The 22,116-nt window shown below is 46.1% G+C and overlaps 2 protein-coding genes and 1 long non-coding RNA gene across 10 annotated transcripts in view; all 3 read right to left on the reverse strand.

Moving 5' to 3' along the window:
• Positions 1 to 22,116, reverse strand: part of LOC130514229 (NACHT, LRR and PYD domains-containing protein 14-like) — a 115,752-nt gene that overhangs the window by 70,752 nt on the left and 22,884 nt on the right. For 3 of the 8 annotated variants that reach the window (XM_057013706.1, XM_057013707.1, XM_057013711.1), the window contains 5 exons: positions 2,925 to 3,098; positions 1,169 to 1,342; positions 864 to 1,037; positions 540 to 713; positions 159 to 332 (listed from right to left, as the gene is read on the reverse strand). In XM_057013706.1, coding sequence (XP_056869686.1) covers positions 159 to 332; positions 540 to 713; positions 864 to 1,037; positions 1,169 to 1,342; positions 2,925 to 3,098 — 870 coding nt within the window. Of the gene's footprint in view, positions 1 to 158; positions 333 to 539; positions 714 to 863; positions 1,038 to 1,168; positions 1,343 to 2,924; positions 3,099 to 6,774; positions 6,943 to 7,342; positions 7,938 to 8,419; positions 8,506 to 22,116 lie in introns of those variants that run through there. The other 5 variants (XM_057013714.1, XM_057013709.1, XM_057013710.1 and 2 more) reach the window with 3 other exon arrangements.
• Positions 1,775 to 2,489, reverse strand: LOC130514241 (uncharacterized). The gene is made up of 2 exons (XR_008946965.1): positions 2,280 to 2,489; positions 1,775 to 1,884 (listed from the first exon to the last, which is right to left on the reverse strand). It is a non-coding gene; the product is annotated as an uncharacterized LOC130514241 (long non-coding RNA).
• Positions 4,677 to 6,088, reverse strand: LOC130514237 (NLR family CARD domain-containing protein 3-like). Its single transcript, XM_057013725.1, has 3 exons — positions 6,071 to 6,088; positions 5,687 to 5,799; positions 4,677 to 5,586 (listed from the first exon to the last, which is right to left on the reverse strand). Exons 2-3 carry the CDS (start codon positions 5,700 to 5,702, stop codon positions 4,817 to 4,819), a joined length of 786 nt encoding a protein of 261 aa, XP_056869705.1. The 5' UTR covers positions 5,703 to 5,799; positions 6,071 to 6,088; the 3' UTR covers positions 4,677 to 4,816.

Below are 22,116 nucleotides of genomic sequence, written 5' to 3' on the forward strand. Positions count from 1 at the left end.
CAGTTTATCATGAATAAGTGGTCCCCGTGTGGCCCTCCCTCCTGAAGGAACTGGGCACACACACACACACACACACACACACACACACACACACACACACACACACACAGTGAGGACCCTCGGATGGAATAATGGACATTTTTGAGAATGGTGTTTACCCCAGAGTTTCCAGTCGGCAGTTTGGAAAGTGGAGAAAACCACAGAGCAGCTTCACTCCTGGATCCTGCAGCTGGTTCCCACTCAGGTCCAGTTCTCTGAGATGGGAGGGATTGGACCTCAGCGCCGAGGCCAGAGAGTCACAGCTGATCTCTGATAAGCTGCAGTAAAGCAATCTGAAAAATGCAGGATAAGGTTATACGGTGCAGGTCTGCATGTTATCTGCGTCAGTACTAAACCTACGTTAGTTCTTAGTTGGGTCAGACCTGAATTCACAATATTACAAGGAATTTTTTTATGTGGTGCATCATAGCAGTGTTGAGAACAGCACCTCACTTCACCATCTTAGCAGCTGGTATATAGGTAGAAAAATGAAGACTGACCTGAGCCTCTCCAGTTTACAGTTTGGACTCTCCAGTCCAGAACAGAGCAGCTTCACCCCTGAATCCTTTAGACTGTTGTAGTTCAGGTCCAGAACCCTCAGATGGGAGGGATTGGACCTCAGCGCCGAGACCAGAGAGTCACAGCTGATCTCTGATAACCTGCAGTCCTTTAATCTGAATGACAGATAAAAGATGCCATTTTACAGTTCTTGCACATACAGTAATCATTTAGTGTTGGTTCAGAAAAGCCGACAGTTCTTTTTGTCACTATAAACCAGATCAGCTTTAATTCTTTTTCATTTCAGTATTTAATTCACTGCATACCTGAGAGTCTCCAGCTTACAGAGAGGATCCTGCAGAAAACCACAGAGCAGCTTCACTCCTGGATCCTTCAGCTGGTTAAGACTGAGGTCCAGAACCCTCAGATGGGAGGGATTGGACCTCAGCGCCGAGGCCAGAGAGTCACAGCTGATCTCTGATAACCAGCAGCGATTCAATCTAAAAACCACAATAAATCCCATTTGTTTCAGTCAGACGTGTTCAGATTTTGCTTTGCTTAGTTACAAATAAATCTGCTTGGAATCTTTGTAGATGAATGAAATATGGACTTTAGACACAGCTGAACTGACCTGAGAGTCTCCAGCTTACAGTTGAGACTCTCCAGTCCAGAACAGAGCAGCTTCACCCCTGAATCCTTTAGACTGTTGGAGTTCAGGTCCAGAACCCTCAGATGGGAGGGATTGGACCTCAGCGCCGAGGCCAGAGAGTCACAGCTGATCTCTGATAAACTGCAGTCAATCAAACTAAAAAAAGAAAAGAGATTAGAAGATCACAACACATAAACACAACAGGTTCTCCGTTCCATCCCGGGGGGCCTGTCTATGTGTCATGGCTGGCGGCATTCTGGAGTCAGGAGTGGGAGTTATCGGGGCCATCACAGGTCCAGGTCACTACATCCAGGAACTCAGGGAAGGCATGAAAGGAGGAGATCTCCCACATCGGCAATGGATCCTCCTCAACCAGTTTGGCGGCCCTGGATGAGTCCCCAGCTGATTGCAGGGCCCTAAGTCAGCATTTAGGGGTTCGGTACCTTGCTCAAGGGTATTGTCAAGTTATTTTTGGGGGGGGTGAAGGTTTTCCTTTTCCCTCAGGTTTAGCTGCCCTTATTTTCCAACTTGAAAGGAATTGCAAGATTGAAGGTTGACTAGGATTTCACTCAGAGGCAACAGTCTGGGTTTCCGTTTTCTTTTCTCCTTTATAATATTTCCATCAGGGTGACTTCTTAGTTTACAGACAGACAGCCCAAGATCACAACAGGTAGCCCAGTGGCCACTAGGTGAAAAACCTTGAAATAGAACAAAAAGAAATATAAACATATGGGGTTGTTCGACAATAAAGAAATGAACATATTTAAGAAACTCACAGAGACATATTACACATAAAACCCAATAGTCATAAATATAAATGTGCAAACTCGCAATAATGTAACCAAGGAAGTAGGCTACACCATAATTTCATTAAGACAACCAGGGTTAATTGTGTTTTAGTCGCTACAAACTACAACAATATACCTGTTTGGGCCTGCGCCTCTCACTGAACACCAACATCCTAATTGTAAAAAGTGCTGTTTGGGAAAGTGAACGTTCTAACTCAACAATCAGCGCAGTCACAATACAGTATTACGTCTTTCTTCCGACACACTGAAATTTAAGGCTTAAAACAAATTAAAATGGTGCTTACCAAATGTCCCTCCAGATCTTGCGAGCAAACACCTCGAGAATTGTCTCATTGCTTTTCTAGCTTGGGAATGAGGACAATTGGAAACACCTTCCAGGTGTGGAAGGCACGCCTCTGCGTGGTGGCGTCACAAACCTTTCCCTATTCTACTTGCAATTACACTTACCCACCACCAGGAACCACTAAAGTGCCAAGCAAGTAACAAGGGGTTTGGCTTTACAGGTACATTGGCAGTGCTCTGGAGGTGTTCAGGGGCCTGCTCCACTACCAGAACACCATGTTTTGTCCACACCAGGGTTTGACCTGAGAACCCTCTCATCCCAGTCCACAACAGACTATATCAGCTTTGTGTTGATGCAGAACGGGTCCCTGGCTTTGATCTTAAAGCTGCCGACTATGTTATCTAACCTTGTATTAGTCCAGCAAATATACGATACTGTGGGTGGATGTCACAGTATGTGCTCTCCGAGTGCTTTTTTACCTACTTCACAATGGGTTTTTCATCCTCATATCTGCTCCCCCCTCACCTGTGATGTTCCTCACTGCTTTCAGAACCTCTGACTGTCCTTTTATTTTCAGTGGACCTTTAGTAATAATCTTTATAAGGAAGTAAATCGTACTGTCGAACAATAAAATACATGAACTCACCTGAGAGTCTCCAGCTTACAGAGAGGATCCTGCAGAAAACCACAGAGCAGCTTCACTGCTGGATCCTTCAGCTGGTTCCCACTCAGCTCCAGAACCCTCAGATGGGAGGGATTGGACCTCAGCACCGAGGCCAGAGAGTCACAGCTGATCTCTGATAACCTGCAGTCCTTCAATCTAAAAACCACAATAAATCCCATTTGTTTCAGTCAGACGTGTTCAGATTTTGCTTTGCTTAGTTACAAATAAATCTGCTTGGAATCTTTGTAGATGAATGAAATACGGACTTTAGACACAGCTGAACTGACCTGAGAGTCTCCAGCTTACAGTTTGGACTCTCCAGTCTAGAACAGAGCAGCTTCACCCCTGAATCCTTTAGACTGTTGTAGCTCAGGTCCAGAACCCTCAGATGGGAGGGATTGGACCTCAGCGCCGAGGCCAGAGAGTCACAGCTGAGCTCTGATAACCTGCAGTACCTTAAACTGAATAAAGACAAAATACAACCTGTCAGATATGAGCAGATATGTTGAGTCCACACTCGTTTCTGAAAACCTGAACAGGAAAACAGTCGACAGAACATCTGGTGTTTCAGATAGTCACCCAAAAATAATCAGTCAGAAATGGAGATGTTCTTACAAGGTATAAAACAGAACAGAGATGGCTTTTAAGTTAAATTCCCAGCTGTAGCTGTGAACAAGATGACCTTTAACCTTCAGACATGGAATTTAAAAGCTTCTAACACTGGACAACACGAGAAGAACAAAGTGTCTGGTGAGATCACTCAATGGAGCCTTTTCCTGACAGAGTCACTCATGTCTGCTGTTAACAGCCTGTGTTCTTAATCACATCTGGACTTACACGGCCTTCCTGCAGTTCCTCACAGCTGGAATCAGGCGACGTCGTCCCTCATCTGAGGTGTTGTACTGCTGCAGGTTCAGCTCATCCAGAACCTCCTCTGACATCTGCAGCAGGTAGGCCAGAGCTGAACAGTGGATCTCTGACAGTTTCTCTCTCTGATTTCTTCTCTGACTTCAGGAACTCTTGGATCTCCTGATGGACTGACTGATCCTTCATCTCCATCAGACAGTGGAAGATGTTGATGCTTCTGTCTGGGGAGATTCATCACTGTTCTCCTCCTTCAGGTTGTTGAGGACCTTCTGGATGGTTTCTGGGTGGTTCTCCATCTGATCCAACAGTCCACCCAAGATCCTCTGATTGGACTCCAGAGAGAGACCATGAAGGAAGCGAACAAACAAGTCCAGGTGGCCATTTTCACTTTCAAGAGATTTCATTAGTGCTCTCCTGAGGAAGTCATCAAGAGATGTGACTGGATCGTTATTTAACAAGAAAACCAGCTTGGTTTAGAAGATTTTAGGAACTGATTTATAACCACTGTGTCTTTCCTGGTGTAACGGTGGAACATGTAGACGGCAGCCAGAAACTCCTGAATGCTCAGATGAACAAAGCAGTAGACTGATTTCTGGAAGATCACACTCTCTCTCTTGAAGATCTCTGTACAAACTCCTGAGTACACCGACACCTCAGAGACGTCCAGTCCACATCGCTCCAGGTCTTCTGAGTAGAACATGATGTTTCCTTTCTCCAGATGTTCAAACGCCAGCCGACCCAACTTCAGAAGGAGTTTTTTATCAGCCTTAGTCAGTTTCCCTGGTCTCTGCTTTCCTCCATACTTCTGCTTCTTCCTCTTTATCTGAACCCTCAGGAAGTGTGAGTAGAGGTCAGTCAGGGTTTTGGGCAGCTCTCCTCTCTGGTCTCTGGTCATCATGTCCTCCAGAACTATAGCAGTGATCCAGCAGAAAACTGGGATCAGACACATGATGTGGAGGCTCCTGGAGGCCTTGATGTGTGAGATGATTCTCTTGGACAGATCTTCATCACTGAACCTCCTCCTGAAGTACTCCTCCTTCTGGGACAGTGAAGCCTCGTACTTCTGTGATCCTGTCAACACACGAGGGAGGAATCTGATGGGCTGCTGCAGGTCTGGAGGTGATCCAGATGAGAGCTGAGGGAAGCAGGTTCCCCTGGATGAGGTTCACCAGGAGCACCTCAACTGACGATACTTGTGTGACATCAGAGATGACCTGATGCTTGTTGAAACCCAGTGAAAATCTGCTTTCATCCAGGCCATCAAAGATGAACAGAAGTTTCCAGACAGTCAGATCTTCTGCTCTGATCTTCTGTAATGTTGGATGGAAAACATGAAGCAGTGAGAGAAGACTGTGCTGCTCATCTCTGATCAAGTTCAGCTCCCTGCATGAGAGCGGAAGCACCAGACTGATGTCTTGGTTCTCCAAACCTTCTGCCCAGTCCAGACTGAACTTCTGCACTGAGAAGGTTTTTCCAATGCCGGCGACACCGTTGGTCAGAACCACTCTGATGTGTCTCTGTTGCTCAGATAAGACTTTGAAGATGTCCTGGCACTTGATTGGAGTGTCCTGGATGTTCTTCTTGGAGGTTCTCTCAAGCTGTCTCACCTCATGTTGTGTGTCCACCTCCTCACTTTGTCCCTCAGTGATGTAGAGCTCAGTGTAGATCTTGTTCAGCAGGGTTCCACTTCCTGCTTCATTAGTTCCTTCAGTCACATGTTCACATCTTCTCTTCAGACTGATCTTATGACCTTCTATCACCTCCTGCAGATCACTTCCTGAACATAAGTAAACCAATGATTTCCATCTATAATAAATCATCAACACAACTACAAATTCATGACATCACAAGTTCAATTTTATATTGAACAGTTTTACTTTGTTTGGGCTTCATTTCAGCATCTCCAGATCTGCTTCCAGATTGTGAACAAGAGGACTCTCCTGGTGGAGCTGCCTGGTCCCAGTTTGATAGGATGTGCTCCCCCCTCTCACTATGAAACACATCTCTATTAGTCCTTTGATTTATAGGATGAAAAAACCTGATCAAGACTCAATATTGTTCCAGCATTTATGTCTGAATTCATCTTTCAGTTTTAAACATGATTCTTGTTTCTAATCAACAATATTCACATTAAGTATGTAACTATATGACTGTCTGAGGTTTAAGTGTTAAACATCTCCAATAATAAACTCACAACCTGCTGCTGTTAATGTGACTAACAGCTGGCACACAAACACATCATCACGCTTTAGTTTTCTTACATTTGGTCTGAACTTCTGAAGTCTATTATTTTATCTTTGAGTGGTCACTCTTCAGGGACACACAGCTGGACACTGTGGACTCTGCTCTGTCCTCGTCCATCCTGAGGAAACATCAGAAATAGTGATGAGACTGTGATGAAGGTAAATAATCTGTAGAGGTTGTAGTTAAATAATCCCAATTCACTGCATTTTTATCAAACAGGAACATTTCTAATCCATTCTGGATAACAACTGAATCAATAAATCAATGATGTATCTGTATAATTTTCATGTTTTCAGAGTTTAAGCTGCTTTTTTTAACTGTTCCCTGCAGTGAGAAAAGAACTGGCACCTTTTCCAGCCCCTCATCCTGCAGCACTGAATGTGCTCTAAAGTTCTTTCCAGAGCAAACGTCTCTGCACTTGCAGCAACATGTTGTAGTCATGGATCCGTGAGGAGAACCGGATACAGGAAACGCCCCCACTTTGATCCCAAAACCCAACTGGTGGCCAACGGTGGTCCGGCAACGACGGGGACGCTGGTCCATCGGCCCGACAACACTGGTTTTCCACAGGCCAACATGGTGAAAGGACTGTGCACCGTTTCATTTTAAAGACCTGATGAATTTCATTTTTCACGATAGTAGAGGCTAATACCTACAAAATGATGTTTTGTATGGTTGTGAAATGTTCTAAGGCAGAGTTATGTGGTTCAGAAAACCTTACTTTAAAGGTGAGCCTTGAGGTCCAATACCGAAGTTTTCAGGGCGGTCTTTGGACCTGTCGCTCTTCATGGACACACAGCTGGACACTGTGGACTCTGCTCTCTCTTCCTCTTCCATCACACATTCGCTCATTTTTAAATGTGAGTCTAAACGGTTAAGCAGGAACAGTCTGCTGACACAGAAAATAAGATTAAAGAACATGATTCTCAGTATGAAGACAAGCAGAGGTCTGTCCAATGACGTATTGTCGGCTCATTCACATCAAAATCTATTATATGATGTCACCCTGTACATCATACAGGCCACATATATATTGGAAAAAAGTTTTGGGACATCTTAAAAGTTTACACCATGTTAAATATAAAATAGTTGTGGAAAAAATGTTTCTCCTGGGTGTTTCAAAAGGTGCGGTGGCATTAGACGGACGCACACAAATACAAATTAAATCATTTTTTATCTGGTTATGGTTTACAAGAAAACCTAAATTCTTTCAAGATGTCAGTTCTCAACATTAAATTCAACAAATAAGATGAGAATGCATTCAAAACTAAACAGAAATAAGTCATCACATCATCAAAGTGGGTCAAATGCAGCATCATCTTCTGTCATCTCAGACAGGATTCCAAGAAGAGGATCTTCATTTTCAACAACGCACCTTGACATCTCATCATGGCTCGTCTGTCAGATTACAAGCAGCTTTTTTGATCAGGCGCATCATGTTTCTCACGAACACATGATGGTGCTGGAAAAAACATCTGTAGCCTGACCTAGAGGTCAAAACTCTGCATGGCGTGCACAGCTACTAGTTGCAGCTGGTGGTTGTGGCGGAGGAGATCCCAAACATATCTAGCAAGCTTGTTTTGGAGCAGAGCTTGTCCACCACCTCTGACCCCACTCATCACAGAAGTCCCACCATATCCATGGCCAGGTGTGTTGGCAGCATTGGAGCCAGCCTCAGGAAAAAGGTGTGTCAATATCTCAGAAGTGATGATCAAGTTGACACAACCCAACAGAAGTCAAGCAACCCAACATGCTGAATAGAATAGATGACACACAGCAAAGGGCAAAAAACACCCAATTCTGCTCAGACTAATCTTATCTGACCACATGTACAGGACCAAAAATATCAAAACACCATGGGTTTAGGTTGCGTTTCATTTTCTTGACTGCTTTATTCAAAACAGAACACATTTCATAAATCCATAATAAATTCATATTCCACAAAGAACCAGTTGTTAAAACAATAAAATGGAATGCCTTGATCTCTCCCTCTTTACATACTCTCCTTTTTTAAATAAAGGACTGATTGTCCCCCTGGTGGAGGGACAAAGAGAGGAGGCTAAAACTGTCGCGTTTGTGTCCCTCTTTCCGTGGATTTTTCCACTAACTGCAAATAATATTGTGACTTATTGTGAGTATTAAAATGTGCTTCCTCAACCTCTAAAATGTCGGCTCAGGGTTAGCGGAAAACGCAGTTAGAGGAAACACGCTACAAAGTTTGATCATGCGTCACAACATTCCCGTCGACCAGCCGCAATGTGCCTCCGAAACACGCGCACGCTCATTGCGAACACGCAGCTTATTAAGCCGCATCTCGCAGCGGAACATTGATTCGAGACGACAGCAGTGAAAGAACCAAATGCTACCTGAATATTAGAGGTTTTCCATCAGGGCGCGGTCACTCAGGATGGAGCCCGAAGTTGAGAACTTTCACTTTCGCTTCTTCTTCTTCTCTCTACACGTCACGTGTTTGTGGTTGGATCGCCTCATATCCAGCACAAGCGCCTCTCTTCAGAACAATTTGGTCCACGTTTTAACTGAAATACTGGGAAACAACTGGAGTTCGTCTGACAGATGTTCGGTTTTGGGTGCGGAATCAAACTGTCAACTTTTTGATCTGTAGGTGTCACGTTCCAGTCTAGGGTATGGAAATGAATTCTGAACCAGGGAAAAGTGAAGGTGGCACGAGGAATAACGCAAGATCAATAAGTGAAATATAGATTGAATGACAAAAGTGGGGTTGATACAAAAGAAGTGAGCAATTAAATTATAAAGTTCCAATTGTGGCGAGGTGGAGAGAGGTGGAACGGTTAACGACCACGCCACCTGGGGAATTTCACCCCAGGAATTAACCGGAAAACAGGCACGCGCAGATAAGGTTCTGTTCCAGAGGCAGAGACAGGATTGAGGGTGAGGCACTACAATTTTATTAAATTAAAACACAAAAATAACTCGGCTGTACAAAAGTCAAACAAAGGGGTGGACAGGGCTGGGGCCCCACCGGCAGTGAAACTCAATTAGGGGAGAAACAAACTAAAAACACCCGTGCTACTGCAAACAAAACCACACACGAGGGGTGAGGAAAACGCCCTCCACCTGGGGTTGGGTCCCCGCCGTGGCCCGCAGCACCTGTCCACAAAGAAAAGAGAACAATTAAAGTTCCAGCGGTAACAATTGACGCGACGAGCACACACACCTCACACAGACAGGCAAATAAATTGTGACCAACAAGAACACCACATCAAACAAGAAACGAACAGAACAAAACCTAAAAGAGTAAATGCCATTGATACGATTTACACGCACTGTTAAGAGTCTAAAATGAAAGCAACAGCTCCGTGGTCGCCTCGGCGGCACCACTACGTCTCAGCGCCGTCCCCCGAGAGAGAGAGAGAGAGAGAGAGAGAGAGAGAGAGAGAGAGAGAGAGAGACTAGAGAGAGCGAACAGAGATCGAGAGAGAGCGATAAGCTCTATCGCGAGCTAATCAGCTCGTGCGTCCTCCTCTCGCATCTCGCTCTCTGAGATCGCTTCTCTCGCTCCTCTCGACTCGCTCTCATCTCTCGCTGCCTCTCTCGCTCTCTCTCTCTCTCCTCTCTCTCTCTCTCGTCTCTCTCTCTCAACTGAGCTCTCTCTCTCTCTCTCTCGGTCTCCTCGCTCGCGCTCTTCTCTTCTCGCATCTCGTCTAGAGAGGATCGATCTCGAGAGGAGAGAGAGTCCCTAAAGCGACCGAGCCAAAGCAGCAGTGTTGTCCAGTACGCGAGAAGTCCGTGCCGACTGTTTTTGGTGGCGCCACCAGCTCCGTGAAGGGTTCCCGCTGGGGCCACGCGACCCACCGACGCCAGCCGGCAGCCACCTGCAGCAAGAACAGCCCCATTAACGTTTATCGACTGATTGGGGGAAGTCAGTGACGCGCATTGCTGCGCCTTACCTGCCCAGTGCAGACTAGCGCGCGTGCCCTTACGGCAAAGCGTTGTAAAACGGTTTCTGTTGGTCGAACCGCCCAGATAAGCCGCGACCCCGCCGTCCCGTCCAAGGGGGAAAACAACTAAAGCCAGCTGGAGGCAGTGCCTTATATAAACCTTTTCTCTCCACCCACCAATTAAGGCACTACCTCCATAGGGCACCTGTTCGGAGGGCAGGCCACGCCCTGCCACACAATCAATAGTTAAAGGCACGTTGCATGGCAAACACTACAAAAAGAGACAAAGGTGGCTTCTCCCCACTGTGGACTCGACTTTTATGTGCATTGAATGTTGCATATACACTGCTCTGAAATGTGCAGCCTTCGTATGGACATGGAACTCTTTGTTTAAGTTTTAAATGAGTGCGTAAATGTTTGAAAAACTCATCTTCAGTGCAGGGCTCTATGAATTCACATAACTGGCAATGAAACGCAACTGTGGGTTTACTTGCTTGTCCAATGTCTGATTGAGAATGCCAAACAGATAAATGAACTTTGAGTGCATTAAAAGATTTGAAAACGCACAAGCAATCCATATGAAGGCATGGTGTTGGTTGTTGCCGAGTAAAACCTCCATGTTTTAGGCGACAGTGTTTTAACAACTTTCCTCTTTTGTCTGCGGAAAAGAGGCACTGCTTACAGTTCCACTGCATCTGCAAGAAATATTTTCGAAGGAGATTTTAAGTAAGAACAGTCTCTCAATTTAATCTAATGAAGGTGCAGCACATTGTCAAAAACGTTTCTACTGCTGGTGGTTATAACCCCTTAAAGGAACAGTTCACCCAAAAATGAAAATATAGTCATCATCTACTCACCACCTTGCAGGTAAGATGTCAGGGGAAGTTTTCTTCAGCCCTCTAAGCACTGCTGGAGCTCCAGCTTCCTGTATTTTTTTTATTTTTTATGTTGTTACTGCGCAGGCGCACTTCTTCTTTGAATGCGCAGTGTGAGTGGCTACTTATTGTTGCGAGTTAGCTTAAATATAAATAATCTTCACTCTAAACACTAAGTATTTTGCGTTTTTCAACATGCAAGTGACTGTTACTTAATTAAATACCAGTAACATATGCATATTTTTGATAACCTAGTAAAGTTAACTAATGTTTGCATGTCAGGGCAGCTATTGGATTTTACAGCGGTCTTCACTCTTCCTGCTCAGTCTGAACGGAATACTTTTACCTTTCCTTTTTCCTCTGTTAATGAACAACTTTATGGCTGTTGATTAATATTCCACTACTATAAAAGCATTCTGGGAGGGTTCAAGATTAAGATCAAGATTAAGTTTTGCTATTTTAATGCCTTAAATATGTTTTTGCATTTAAATTAAAACTGACTATGCAACTGAATTAGTTAAATAAACCTAGTGAATAAATAAGATTTATGATGCTTCACAGATTTTAAAAGACTTGTAAAAGCAGCATATTTCTGCAGCCCTGGAGTCCAGGAGGAGCAGCAGAGGTCAGAATGTGTCGGAGCGCGTTTAACTAGTGTCTGCAGTTCCACGCGTGTCCACCGGGTGGCGGTAAAGCACCACGTGATATTTCTCCTTTTTGGAACTTCTTCAGCTGCGTTGAGCTTTAAATCTTCACCTGTCGCTCCCTTTAAGCTCTAAACTTTGCGGTTCTGTGTGTAGTTTGTGGTTTAAATATTTTTGATGGATTCTGATGACGACCGGAACTATAATTGACCATAGAAAGTTCGCCCATTTTTCTACTGCGTCACACATTTTCATTATTTATTGTCATTTTTGGGTCTAAACTGGACCAGTTCTGTGAGCTGTTTTGCTTTTTCTGTGGACCAGATGTTCCAGGCAGGTTCCATCATCGGACACAGACGGAGACAGGTCACGTGACAACAGTCAGCCTTTAGTTCTTTATTACAGGAGGATCTGGTTTATATACAGACACGAATCTGCAAAATACTAAAAAATATATGAACCCAAAGTACTAAAAAGTCTACATCCACGCACACACGTGTATTAAGTGTTTATACACACGTTTGAATGAAATGGTTTCATCAGCGCTGCCGGGGGCTGAGCAGGCTTCATAAATCTGAAGCTCTTAGATCCTTTAAAGATCTCCTGGAATCAGCAGATGGGGGTTTGATCAAAAACTGTAAGAATCAGTCAAGCTATCAAATCTTGACTCAGTCCAAGCGTGAACCAGTCCATCCAGAGCTGATTATGGCTCAGCCAGGAGGAAAGCACGGCCTGGGGGGGTTCATATGGAGCAGGCACACTCTGGCTCTATTGCTACTGAAAACAGCCCTTCAGCACAGCAGCCTGGAATACAGTTCTGGAGAACACCTGTTCCCAACAGAACCTGTTTAAAACGGGACCAGTGAAGATGCCCGGCGTGACCACGACCACGGGGAGAGGGGGTGGGGGGGGGTCAGAGACAGGCGGTAATGCCGCTGCCCACCGATTCACCTGGAAACAACAAAAACCCCAGCAGCTTGGACCCAATATGGCAGCGTGTTCCTCAGAAACGCTCCTCAAACTCTCCCCACAGCTTCATTGCTAAACAGGATTTGGTTTTTTTTGTCCGTGCTAAATGGAAAGTGTTTGTCCTTTGGTGGTCCAACAGGACCACGATTTGGATGGAGGGATGATTTGATGTTATTGAGAATAAAAACAGCTGAAAATGGAAGCGGAGATGTTTCAGAGCACCAGAGTTCAGAAAGAGTTTCTAATCAAACACCGCCTGTTCTGAATGATGAATGGATGCATTTTTATTTAATTTAGACTAATTTTAACATCCTTTATGCCAGTTCCATAGAGCGTGCGCGCGCACACACACACTAGCAAAGATGATATCCAAACAGCCAAATAAATGGGAGTCAAAATAAATAATTTAAAGCTCATATGTCAGAGTCAAGGTCGAGGGTTTTCTATGGCCCCCGGGATGATATTGATTTATTATTAGAACCGGCCCACAGGCCGCAGATGTTTTACACAGGCCAATACTACATTTCCCACAATGCAACGGTGACAGTCTGAGCGGGAGGTGGCTTCATTTCATTATTTATCAGTAGTCATTAGCATAACAGCAAAAGTTAACGTTCAGATACCCATAAAATGGCAAAAGGGAAGGTGGACACTGAGAACCGGGGGTTCAAACAAGGTGGGAGTGGGAGTACATGTTCACGGAGGCAGCTGGGAAACCTGGGTGTCTTCTGAGTGGAGAAAGGGTGGCGGTAATGAAAGAATATCATCTGAGACGGCATCATGAAGCTAAACACGCGGACAAAGACAAGAATATGGACATGGAACAAAAGCTACAGAAGGTTGAGGAATTAAAACCAGGCCTCAAATCTGGACAGGCTCTGTTCAGAGAAGCCAAATCTCAAAGCGAGGCTGCTGTCAAGGCCAGTTTGATTCTGGCAGAAGAGATCGCTCAATCAGCCCGGCCATTTCCAGAGGGGGATTCCATCAAACACTGCATGCTTAAAGTTTGTGAGCAAGTTTGCCCAGACAAAAGGCAACTCTTTTGAAACGGGAGCCTGAGCAGAAACACCATTGTTGTCCCTCAATCTAAAAGAGCAGCTTGTGAAAAAGGGGAAAGATTTGATGGCATCTTCCCTGGCTGTGGATGAGAGCAGCGACATTAGAGGGGACTCCAGCCTCAACGTGACAGAGGAGTTCTGGCGTTACGTCCTGTGCACGGCACAACCACAGGACAGGATTTGTATGAAGAGGTGTCAAGATGTGGAAATGAGATGGAGCTGCCTCGGGAAAAACTGGTGGTTGGACAACAGACGGAGCAGCTGCCATGTGTGGACACAGGAGTGGACTGGTGGCCAAGATACGGGAGAAGATGCAGGAGGAAAACGTTACGGCTGAACTGACAGCTCATCATTGCATCATACACCTGGAATCGTTGTGTGCTGAAGCCCTGAACATGGAACATGGAATGTTCACCATCACGCACGCAGGGAACTTTATCAGAGCCAAAGGTTTAATTCAGCGCCAGTTCAAGGCGTTTCTGAGCCAGTGGCAAACGCAGCGTGGTGATTTGCCCCATCACACTGAGGTGCGATGGCTAAGCCAGGGAAAGGTGCTGCACAGATGTTTCCAGCTTCCTGAGGAGATCGGATGTTCTTGGACAGCAAAGGGAAAGACACGACTCAGCTCCCAGACCAAAGGTTCTTGTGTGAAACGGCTTTTCTGTGGGACATTCCGAGTCATCTGAATGCAATGAAGCTGCCGCTGCAGGGTCGGGGTGGTGTCCCCTCTGATATGTACAGTACAGTGAAGGCCTTTAGAACCAAACGCACTCTGTGGGAGGCACAGATGCACAAAGGAAACTTGAGCCACTTTCCCAGCTGCCAGACCCTGAAAGAGAAGCTCTCTACCAGCGTGTTCCCGAGCACAGTTTGCTGATTAAATGAGTGTTCTCACCGCTGACTTCCCACGCCGAGTCACTGACTTAAAAGCACCAAAAAGCAGGTTTGAACTGCTCAGCCGTCCGTTTGAGGTTGAGGTGGAAAGCTCAGCACCAAAGCTCCAAATGGAGGTGATTGAGCTCCAATGCAGTGATGCCCTGAAGGCAACACATGGGGCAGTGGGTGCTGCGGAGTTTGCCCGTTTCCTCCCCGACACACATCCAGGCTGCTCCAACGTTGCCTGTGTTTGGCAGCACAGACCTGCGGGAACAACTGCTTTCTTTGATGAAGCTGAACAAAACATCACACAGAAGTGGACTTCCTGCTGAACACCTTCACTCAGTTGTGAGGAGTTCCTCAGCTCAGAGCCGGACCCCCAACATTGATGAACTCGTCCAAAAGATGAGACACCACCAAGTATCAGCCTCAAACAAGTGAACATTAAGCTGCAATAACACATTTACAATTATTACTCAGCTCAAGTTTAAAAGTTAAAAGTTAAATACTTTTCACTGCACATGTGCCTTTTCCTTGAAGAAAGTGTTGTTTGGTTTGATAGATTTTTGCACTTTATGTTATTGTATTTCAATCCAATTATGTTCTAAAAATATTTCAGTTGAGTGAATGATAGAAAATTGCTGTTATAATTTTTTTCTTTGAAGTGAATTTAGCCCACTTTTGCTAAATGAGAAAATCTACTGATGGTGCCTTGAATAATACCGCTTCATTCATTTAATGTTCATGTTATGGGGATTTTTATAGAAAGCAAATTTGTCTTTTGTGCCTCTTGAAAATTAAAAATGACTGACAGAGCCATAAGAAACTATTGCTTTATTTATCTGATCATACTGTAAAATATTTGTTAGGTTTTCAGTTGGTTCAATTTGCTTCACTAGACTATATGAGGTCATTTTAAAATTTTCCAATGAACATTGGATCAGTCTGGCCCTCGGCTTGGAGCTACATTTTTTATTTGGCCCTCCGTCCATTTGACTTTGACACCCCTGATTTAAATGAATCAGGATGTTTCCATCAGTGGTTAAAAATCCGATGAATGTGATCATCAAAATGCACAAATTCTGTCTTAAATCAGTATCAGCCGTCTTTGTTCATTTAAATATATGGAGCAGTGATCCAGGATTAAACGTTGCTGTTGTCCAAGATTACTGACTGATCCATGATGTGTAACAGATTTCTATTATATCGATTAACGTGAATGTTTGCATTGAAATTTGACAGAAATCTGCAGAATGTAAACTGTATAAAAGTTCACTTCACACAGAAACAGTTGCAGTCTCATTATGGGCTGTAACTGTAGGAGCTCCAGCTTATGTCATTAGAATCTACATGATTCAGTTTATTCATGCTTTTAGTGCTCTTTTGACTGAATTTTACCAGGTAAAAAGTACCTTTTCTGCCCCCAATAAAAGAGTTCCTCTGTGTTCTAAGAGTTTAAAGAAATGCAATTAAAAAACTTAAAACGATTTCCTACAAAAACCTGGTCAAGTTTTGCTCATTTACAGTTATTGATGAGCTCTTTTTCTGTGATATCTGTCATTTAAGTCCTAAAAAGCTGTTTAAGGGTCGTTTTCCTTCCACTTCTCAGTCACCGACGTGTCCAACTTCACAGGACCTGCCCAAAGGTTCCCGTTTCTGTCATCCTCGCAAAAACGGACTAAAAGGACGCTTCTCCGGCTCATCCAGCTCACCTTGTCCAGGCAGCTCACTTTCTCTGTCGGGTAGACGATCTTCCCACAGCGGGCGCACTGAGGGTTCATCCTCGGAACCTCCTCCGCGGTCTCCTCCGCTTCTTTAAAACAGATATAGTTGCCGTCGCCGGCAGCCGAGCGCCACAAGTTCCAGCAAACGTTTGACAACCAGCAGCGACGACAAAATGTAGAGATACAAGTCAGTAGGAGACAGACGGAGCCTCTGTGGACGCACGAAGGAGCCGCGTCCGGGCTGGAGACTCGCTGATGCTGCGCTGACAACCACCGTCAGTGACAAGCTAGCGAGAGTGAGCTCACGAGACCGGAAATTAGCGACAGCAACCGGAAGTAAACAAAGGAGCAGACAACTTTGCGTTCAAGATTCATTCAAATATGCAAATAAAGAGTAAAATGAAAAAATACATTTAAACTTAACAGAAAATATAAGGACTCATCAACTTTATTTCTACCCAAAATGTGATTACATAAACTTCCTCATGCAAATATATCGACAGTATGATATTAAACTATTAGCATTCCACAAATGTATTTTTAACTTTTGCCAAAATGTACATGTAAAAATGTTTTGATCCTCAGTCACATAACACAAAGCAGATAAACACATAAGCAAACACAGTAAAGTTTCAAATTAAGAAAATATCAAATCTAAGATCACAAAAAAGCGCATAAAAATTAAATTGAGAATCTGTGACTGTGTACTGCGCAATCCCTTGCTTATTCTAAGCACATTCTTTTTATTTTAATTATTTCGTTTGCTGTTAACTATTGTCTTCCTGATTTAGGCATAACGAGCTGCAGGTGCGCTGGAGGCTCAGCGCTCTTCAGAGATCGGCCCGCCCCTGAATGCCGTTCCTGCAGGTACGGGAGGAGGTGAGAAGTCCGAGTGCCGACCAGAAACCGAACCACAACAAATAACATATGAAAGAGGATATATGAACATGTGACTTAATAACATATGAAGAGGATATATGAACATGTGACTTCATAACATATGAAAGAGGATATATGAACATGTGACTTAATAACATATGAAAGAGGATATATGAACATGTGACTTAATAACATATGAAAGAGGATATATGAACCTATGACTTAATAACATATGAAAGAGGATATATGAACATGTGACTTAATAAAATATGAAAGAGGATATATGAACCTATGACTTAATAACATATGAAAGAGGATATATGAACATATGACTTAATATATGAAAGAGGATATATGAACATGTGATTTTTCCACTATAACACACAGACATACACACATCAGTATCAGTGTTCCAAATCCTGTTTTCTTTTTCTGCCAGCTCTTCCTCCAGCGATTACCCCACATCTTGCGCATGTCCCGCCCTGCTGAGGCAGAGCCGTACTGGGATGGAGCGTTACCGCGGCGATCCAGCTCAGTGGGCTACATTGCCTCGGCTGAGGAGTACTACAGTGTGAAGTCCCGCAGTGAACTGATGTTTGAGAAACAGTCTGGGAGACACGGACTGGTGACCCGAGTCACACACGCTGCCAGTACGTTTCCAGAAACATTTAAACACATGAGATATAGAAGCATAAGTAGCTTCATTTGAGTTCTGAGCTTTGGTGTCTGTGTGGAGCTGTGAAACCACAAGAAGAGGGAGGAGCGAGCCATCAGCTGTACGCAGAGATCAAGCCGGCTGTGGATGGAGCCACTACATCATTAAACACATGCGCAACAAGAACGACTACAATGAGGTCAGATGGTTAAAACAGAGTCCTCAACCCAAAGTCTGATTTAAAAAGATCAAAAGTGGCGTAAATGTCTGGTCCTGAGAAGAGAAGGATAACTGGAGCGGCATCGCTCGTACAGTAGACCGACTCTGCCTCTTCCTGGTTACCCCGGTGATGACCTTTGGCACCGTAATCATCTTTCTGACGGGAATCTGTAACCAACCTCCTCATCTGCCCTTCAAAGGAGACCCGCATGACTACAGAGAGGAGAACCCACGCCTGCTGTGATGCTCACACACAGCCAGGGCTTTTTCCATCGCCATCGTTTCTCTTGGGGAAATGTTGCATTTCTTTATCTTAATAACAACAAATCTTTTGTTTGTTCTATAGGAGCTTCTTACTTCTTAGATTGTGTTAATTGCTGGCACATAAAGAAAAATGCCTTGATTTTACTAAAGTGACACAAACCCTAAAGATTCTGAAGGCATGATGTAAAATAGTAACGTATAATACAGACATTTGAAGAGACGAGAATGTTTTCATGCTTATAAGAGTGGCCGAGGAGCCATTTAGAACTTTATAAAGATGCATTGTGTGATACCAGGAACTAATTTAACTTCAAGGCGAAGCTGCTTCTGCTTTGTCGACCATCGACTGATCTCCTGAAAGTCCACCACCGCTTTTTAAAAACTGAATTTTTCATCTATAGACGGAGTAGACGGCAGATGTTTCCACAGATGCTCTTCACCAGTGGTCAGTGAGTGATGCAGCAGATGAGCGGGAGTTGACTGGCTTCAACCAGCTACTGACTCAATGTCTCCAGCCCATAGTGTGGATTCTCTACGAGAGCAGACAGCAGCTTCACTCCTGAATCCTGCAGATTGTTGATGCTGAGGTCCAGTTCTCTGAGATGGGAGGGATTGGACCTCAGCGCCGAGGCCAGAGAGCCACAGCTGATCTCTGATAAGATGCAGCTCCTTAATCTAAATAAAGAAGGGAAACTTTTATAAGGTTATAAGTGAAACCAGTATTAATCTGAAAGGTTAATCAAAGGTATGATCTGTAAATATTTAATTTAGTTACAGTGTGGCGGACACATTTGGGTGTATCTCACACCCAGGTGATGCATGGGGTGATGGGCGTGGTTAGCCCTTGATTGGATGCACTGTTCAACGCGCCATTTAGTATTGTCTGCTGGATGCAGAATAAAGACGTCTAAACCATCTGCTCTGTCCGAGTCGTTCCTCGTCTTGCCACATTGGTGACCCCGTTTTGAACATGTTTGAGGCAGCAGACGATGGTATCTCCTCTTCGGCAATGTGGCCCCGACACGCGCAGCCAGCCAGCGTCATCGCGTCCGTGAAGCTGCCCGACTTCTGGCAGAGCGACCCGGCCCCGTGGTTCCAGCATGTCGAAGCGCTTTTCCACCTGCGAGGAGTCACCGAGGACGACTCCAAATATTATTTGGTGGTCGCGGCTCTGGACCAGCAATCCACTCGCCGCGTCATGCAGCTGCTGCGGGACCCGCCACCGCGCGCAAAGTACGCATCGATCAAAGAGCTCCTGCTCCGGAGGTACAGCCAGTCCGCTGCGGAAAGGGCGGACAAACTGCTTTCCCTGCCGGGTTTGGGCGATGGTTCGGCGGTGGACCTTATGGACAGCATGCTGTCATTGCTGGGCTCAGACGAAGGCGGGTTCCTTTTCCCGCACATTTTCGTGCGCCAACTTCCACATCCGGTCCGGGCGGCCTTGGCGAACTCCCCGCGTTTGGCGGCTGGTGATTTCCGTGGTTTGGCTGAGGAAGCGGACCGTGTGCTGCTGACTGCGAGGAGGACCTCCGTGCAGAGCGTGTTGGCTGATTCCCGGCTGCTGGTACCAGAGGACACAGACCAGGCGATGGTTGCTGGAGTTTCCTCCCGGAGGAGGAAGAGTGACCTGTGTTTCTTCCACCAGCGTTTTGGCCACAAGGCCCGGCGCTGCGTTCCTCCATGTGCGTTCGAGACGCAGGGAAACGCCAGGGCCAGCGCTCAGTAGCAGCTGTGGGCGCTGGTGAACAGGAGGAGCTGCTGTTCGTCAAAGACTCCCTGTCAGGCTGGCGGTTCCTGGTGGATTCTGGTTCCCAGAAGAGCCTCCTCCCTCCAGGCGGCGCAGACCTGTCATCCTCGGGCGCAGGCCTCCAACTGACTGCTGCTAATGGTTCCTCTATTGAGACATTTGGTACCAGGTCGGTGACTGTTTGTTTTTCTGGACGCAGGTTCACATGGGACTTTGTGTTAGCCTCCATTACTGTTCCCATCATAGGCACAGATTTTCTGTGTTCTCATGGTCTGCTAGTGGATGTTGCTAACCGACGTCTAATCGATGCTGTGTCTTTTGCCACCTTTCCATGTCTGACGGGAGGACCTGGGCCGCTGGCACATGCCAGTTTTGCTGCAGCGGGCAATGTTTTTCAGCGGTTGCTGGGTGATTTTCCGTCGCTTACTACGCCCGCGTTTTCCATGGCCGTCACAAAGCACGGGGTGGAGCACTTTATTCCCACCGCGGGTCCGCCCGTTTTTGCACGCGCTCGGCGACTCGACGCTGTGAAGTTGGCGACGGCTTGGGAGGAATTCGCCACAATGGGATTGTGCGGCGCTCTAACAGCCCATGGGCCTCTCCGCTCCATATGGTGCCCAAGGCGGATGGCACTTGGCGGCCCTGTGGCGATTTTCGTCGTCTTAACAACATCACAGCCCATGACCGTTACCCCATTCCGCACATACAGGATTTTTCCGTTCGCTTGGCAGGCACTACCATTTTCTCCAAGGTAGACTTGGTGCGGGGCTATCATCAGGTTCCGGTGCGTGCCGAGGATGTGCCCAAGACTGCCGTGATTACCCCGTTTGGGCACAGCACAGACCTTTCAGCGGCTAATGGACTCGGTATTGCGTGACCTCACCTTTGTGTTCGTCCTGTGTGGCATGTCAGCGTGCTAAGGTTCACCAGCACACCAAGGCACCCCTTGAACCATTCGCGATTCCAGCCAGACGGTTTGACCACGTGCATGTGGACCTGGTGGGACCCTTACCTCCATCCCACGGGTACACTCATCTGCTCACTATGGTGGATCGCACCACCAGGTGGCCAGAGGTGGTCCCTCTTTCCTCCACGACATCGGCAGACGTCGCTAGAGCATTTCGGCTTGGGTCGCACGTTTTGGCTCCCCTTCCGACATTACTTCTGACAGGGGACCTCAGTTTGTCTCGGAACTCTGGTCATCTATGGCTAGGTCCTTGGGCACACAGGTTCACCGTACCACTGCGTACCATCCTCAGGCTAACGGGCTTTGTGAACGCTTTCACCGTTCACTCAAGGCAGCACTCAAGGCAACTTTCCTGCCGGAAGTTACTTTTCGGCTGGGCCTGCTCTGGTTCCATCCCCTGTGCTCCACTGTTTCCCGCGGTCGTTTGTACCGATGGACTTAGCAACAACTCGTTTTGTTTTTGTACGACATGACGCCCACCGGTCACCCCTTCGCCCTCCGTACGACGGCCCATTCCGGGTGCACGAGACGGGGGCGAAGAGTTTCGTGCTCGATATGGGTGGTCGGTCGGAGCGGGTCACGTTGGATAGGCTGAAGCCGGCGCATTTGCTGGTTGGGCAGGATGTGTTGCCGGCTCAGGTCCCCTGTCGGGGCCGTCCTCCCAAGGTCCAGAATGTCCCGTCTGATGGTCTTTGTTCTAATTTACAACCTGCTGTGGACTTTGTTTCTCCTGCCTGCGACTCATCTGCGTTCCCGGAAGAGGGGTGCCGCAGCCGTTATGGCAGGCTGATTAAACCCCCTGTCAGGGACTGATATGTAAGATTTTTATTTTTCCTTTCCCTCTTTCTGCTGTTTCCCTTCTGGGTGTTCGGGGGGGGGGGGGCTGTGTGGCGGACACATTTGGGTGTATCTCACACCCAGGTGATGCATGGGGTGATGGGCTTGGTTAGCCCTTGATTGGATGCACTGTTCAATGCGCCATTTAGTGTTGGTCTGCTGGTTGCAGAATAAAGACGTCTAAACCACCTGCTCTGTCCGAGTCGTTCCTCGTCCTGCCACAACAGGTTAAAAAATGATAGTAATATGTAATTACCACAATTCCAACCTCTCAGGTTTGCACTGTTCCAAAGGAGAATATATATTGTTCTGGCCCTCACTCTTCCCAGGTTCTCCCCACCTCTTTCCCTCCCATCTCATCATGGAGATCCATCTCACCTGTGGCTCATCTTTAAAGGCACAACCTGTCTTAGATGACTTCCTGTCTCC

The sequence above is a fragment of the Takifugu flavidus genome, chromosome 17 (assembly GCF_003711565.1).
Source record: "Takifugu flavidus isolate HTHZ2018 chromosome 17, ASM371156v2, whole genome shotgun sequence".
Lineage (NCBI taxonomy): Eukaryota > Metazoa > Chordata > Actinopteri > Tetraodontiformes > Tetraodontidae > Takifugu > Takifugu flavidus.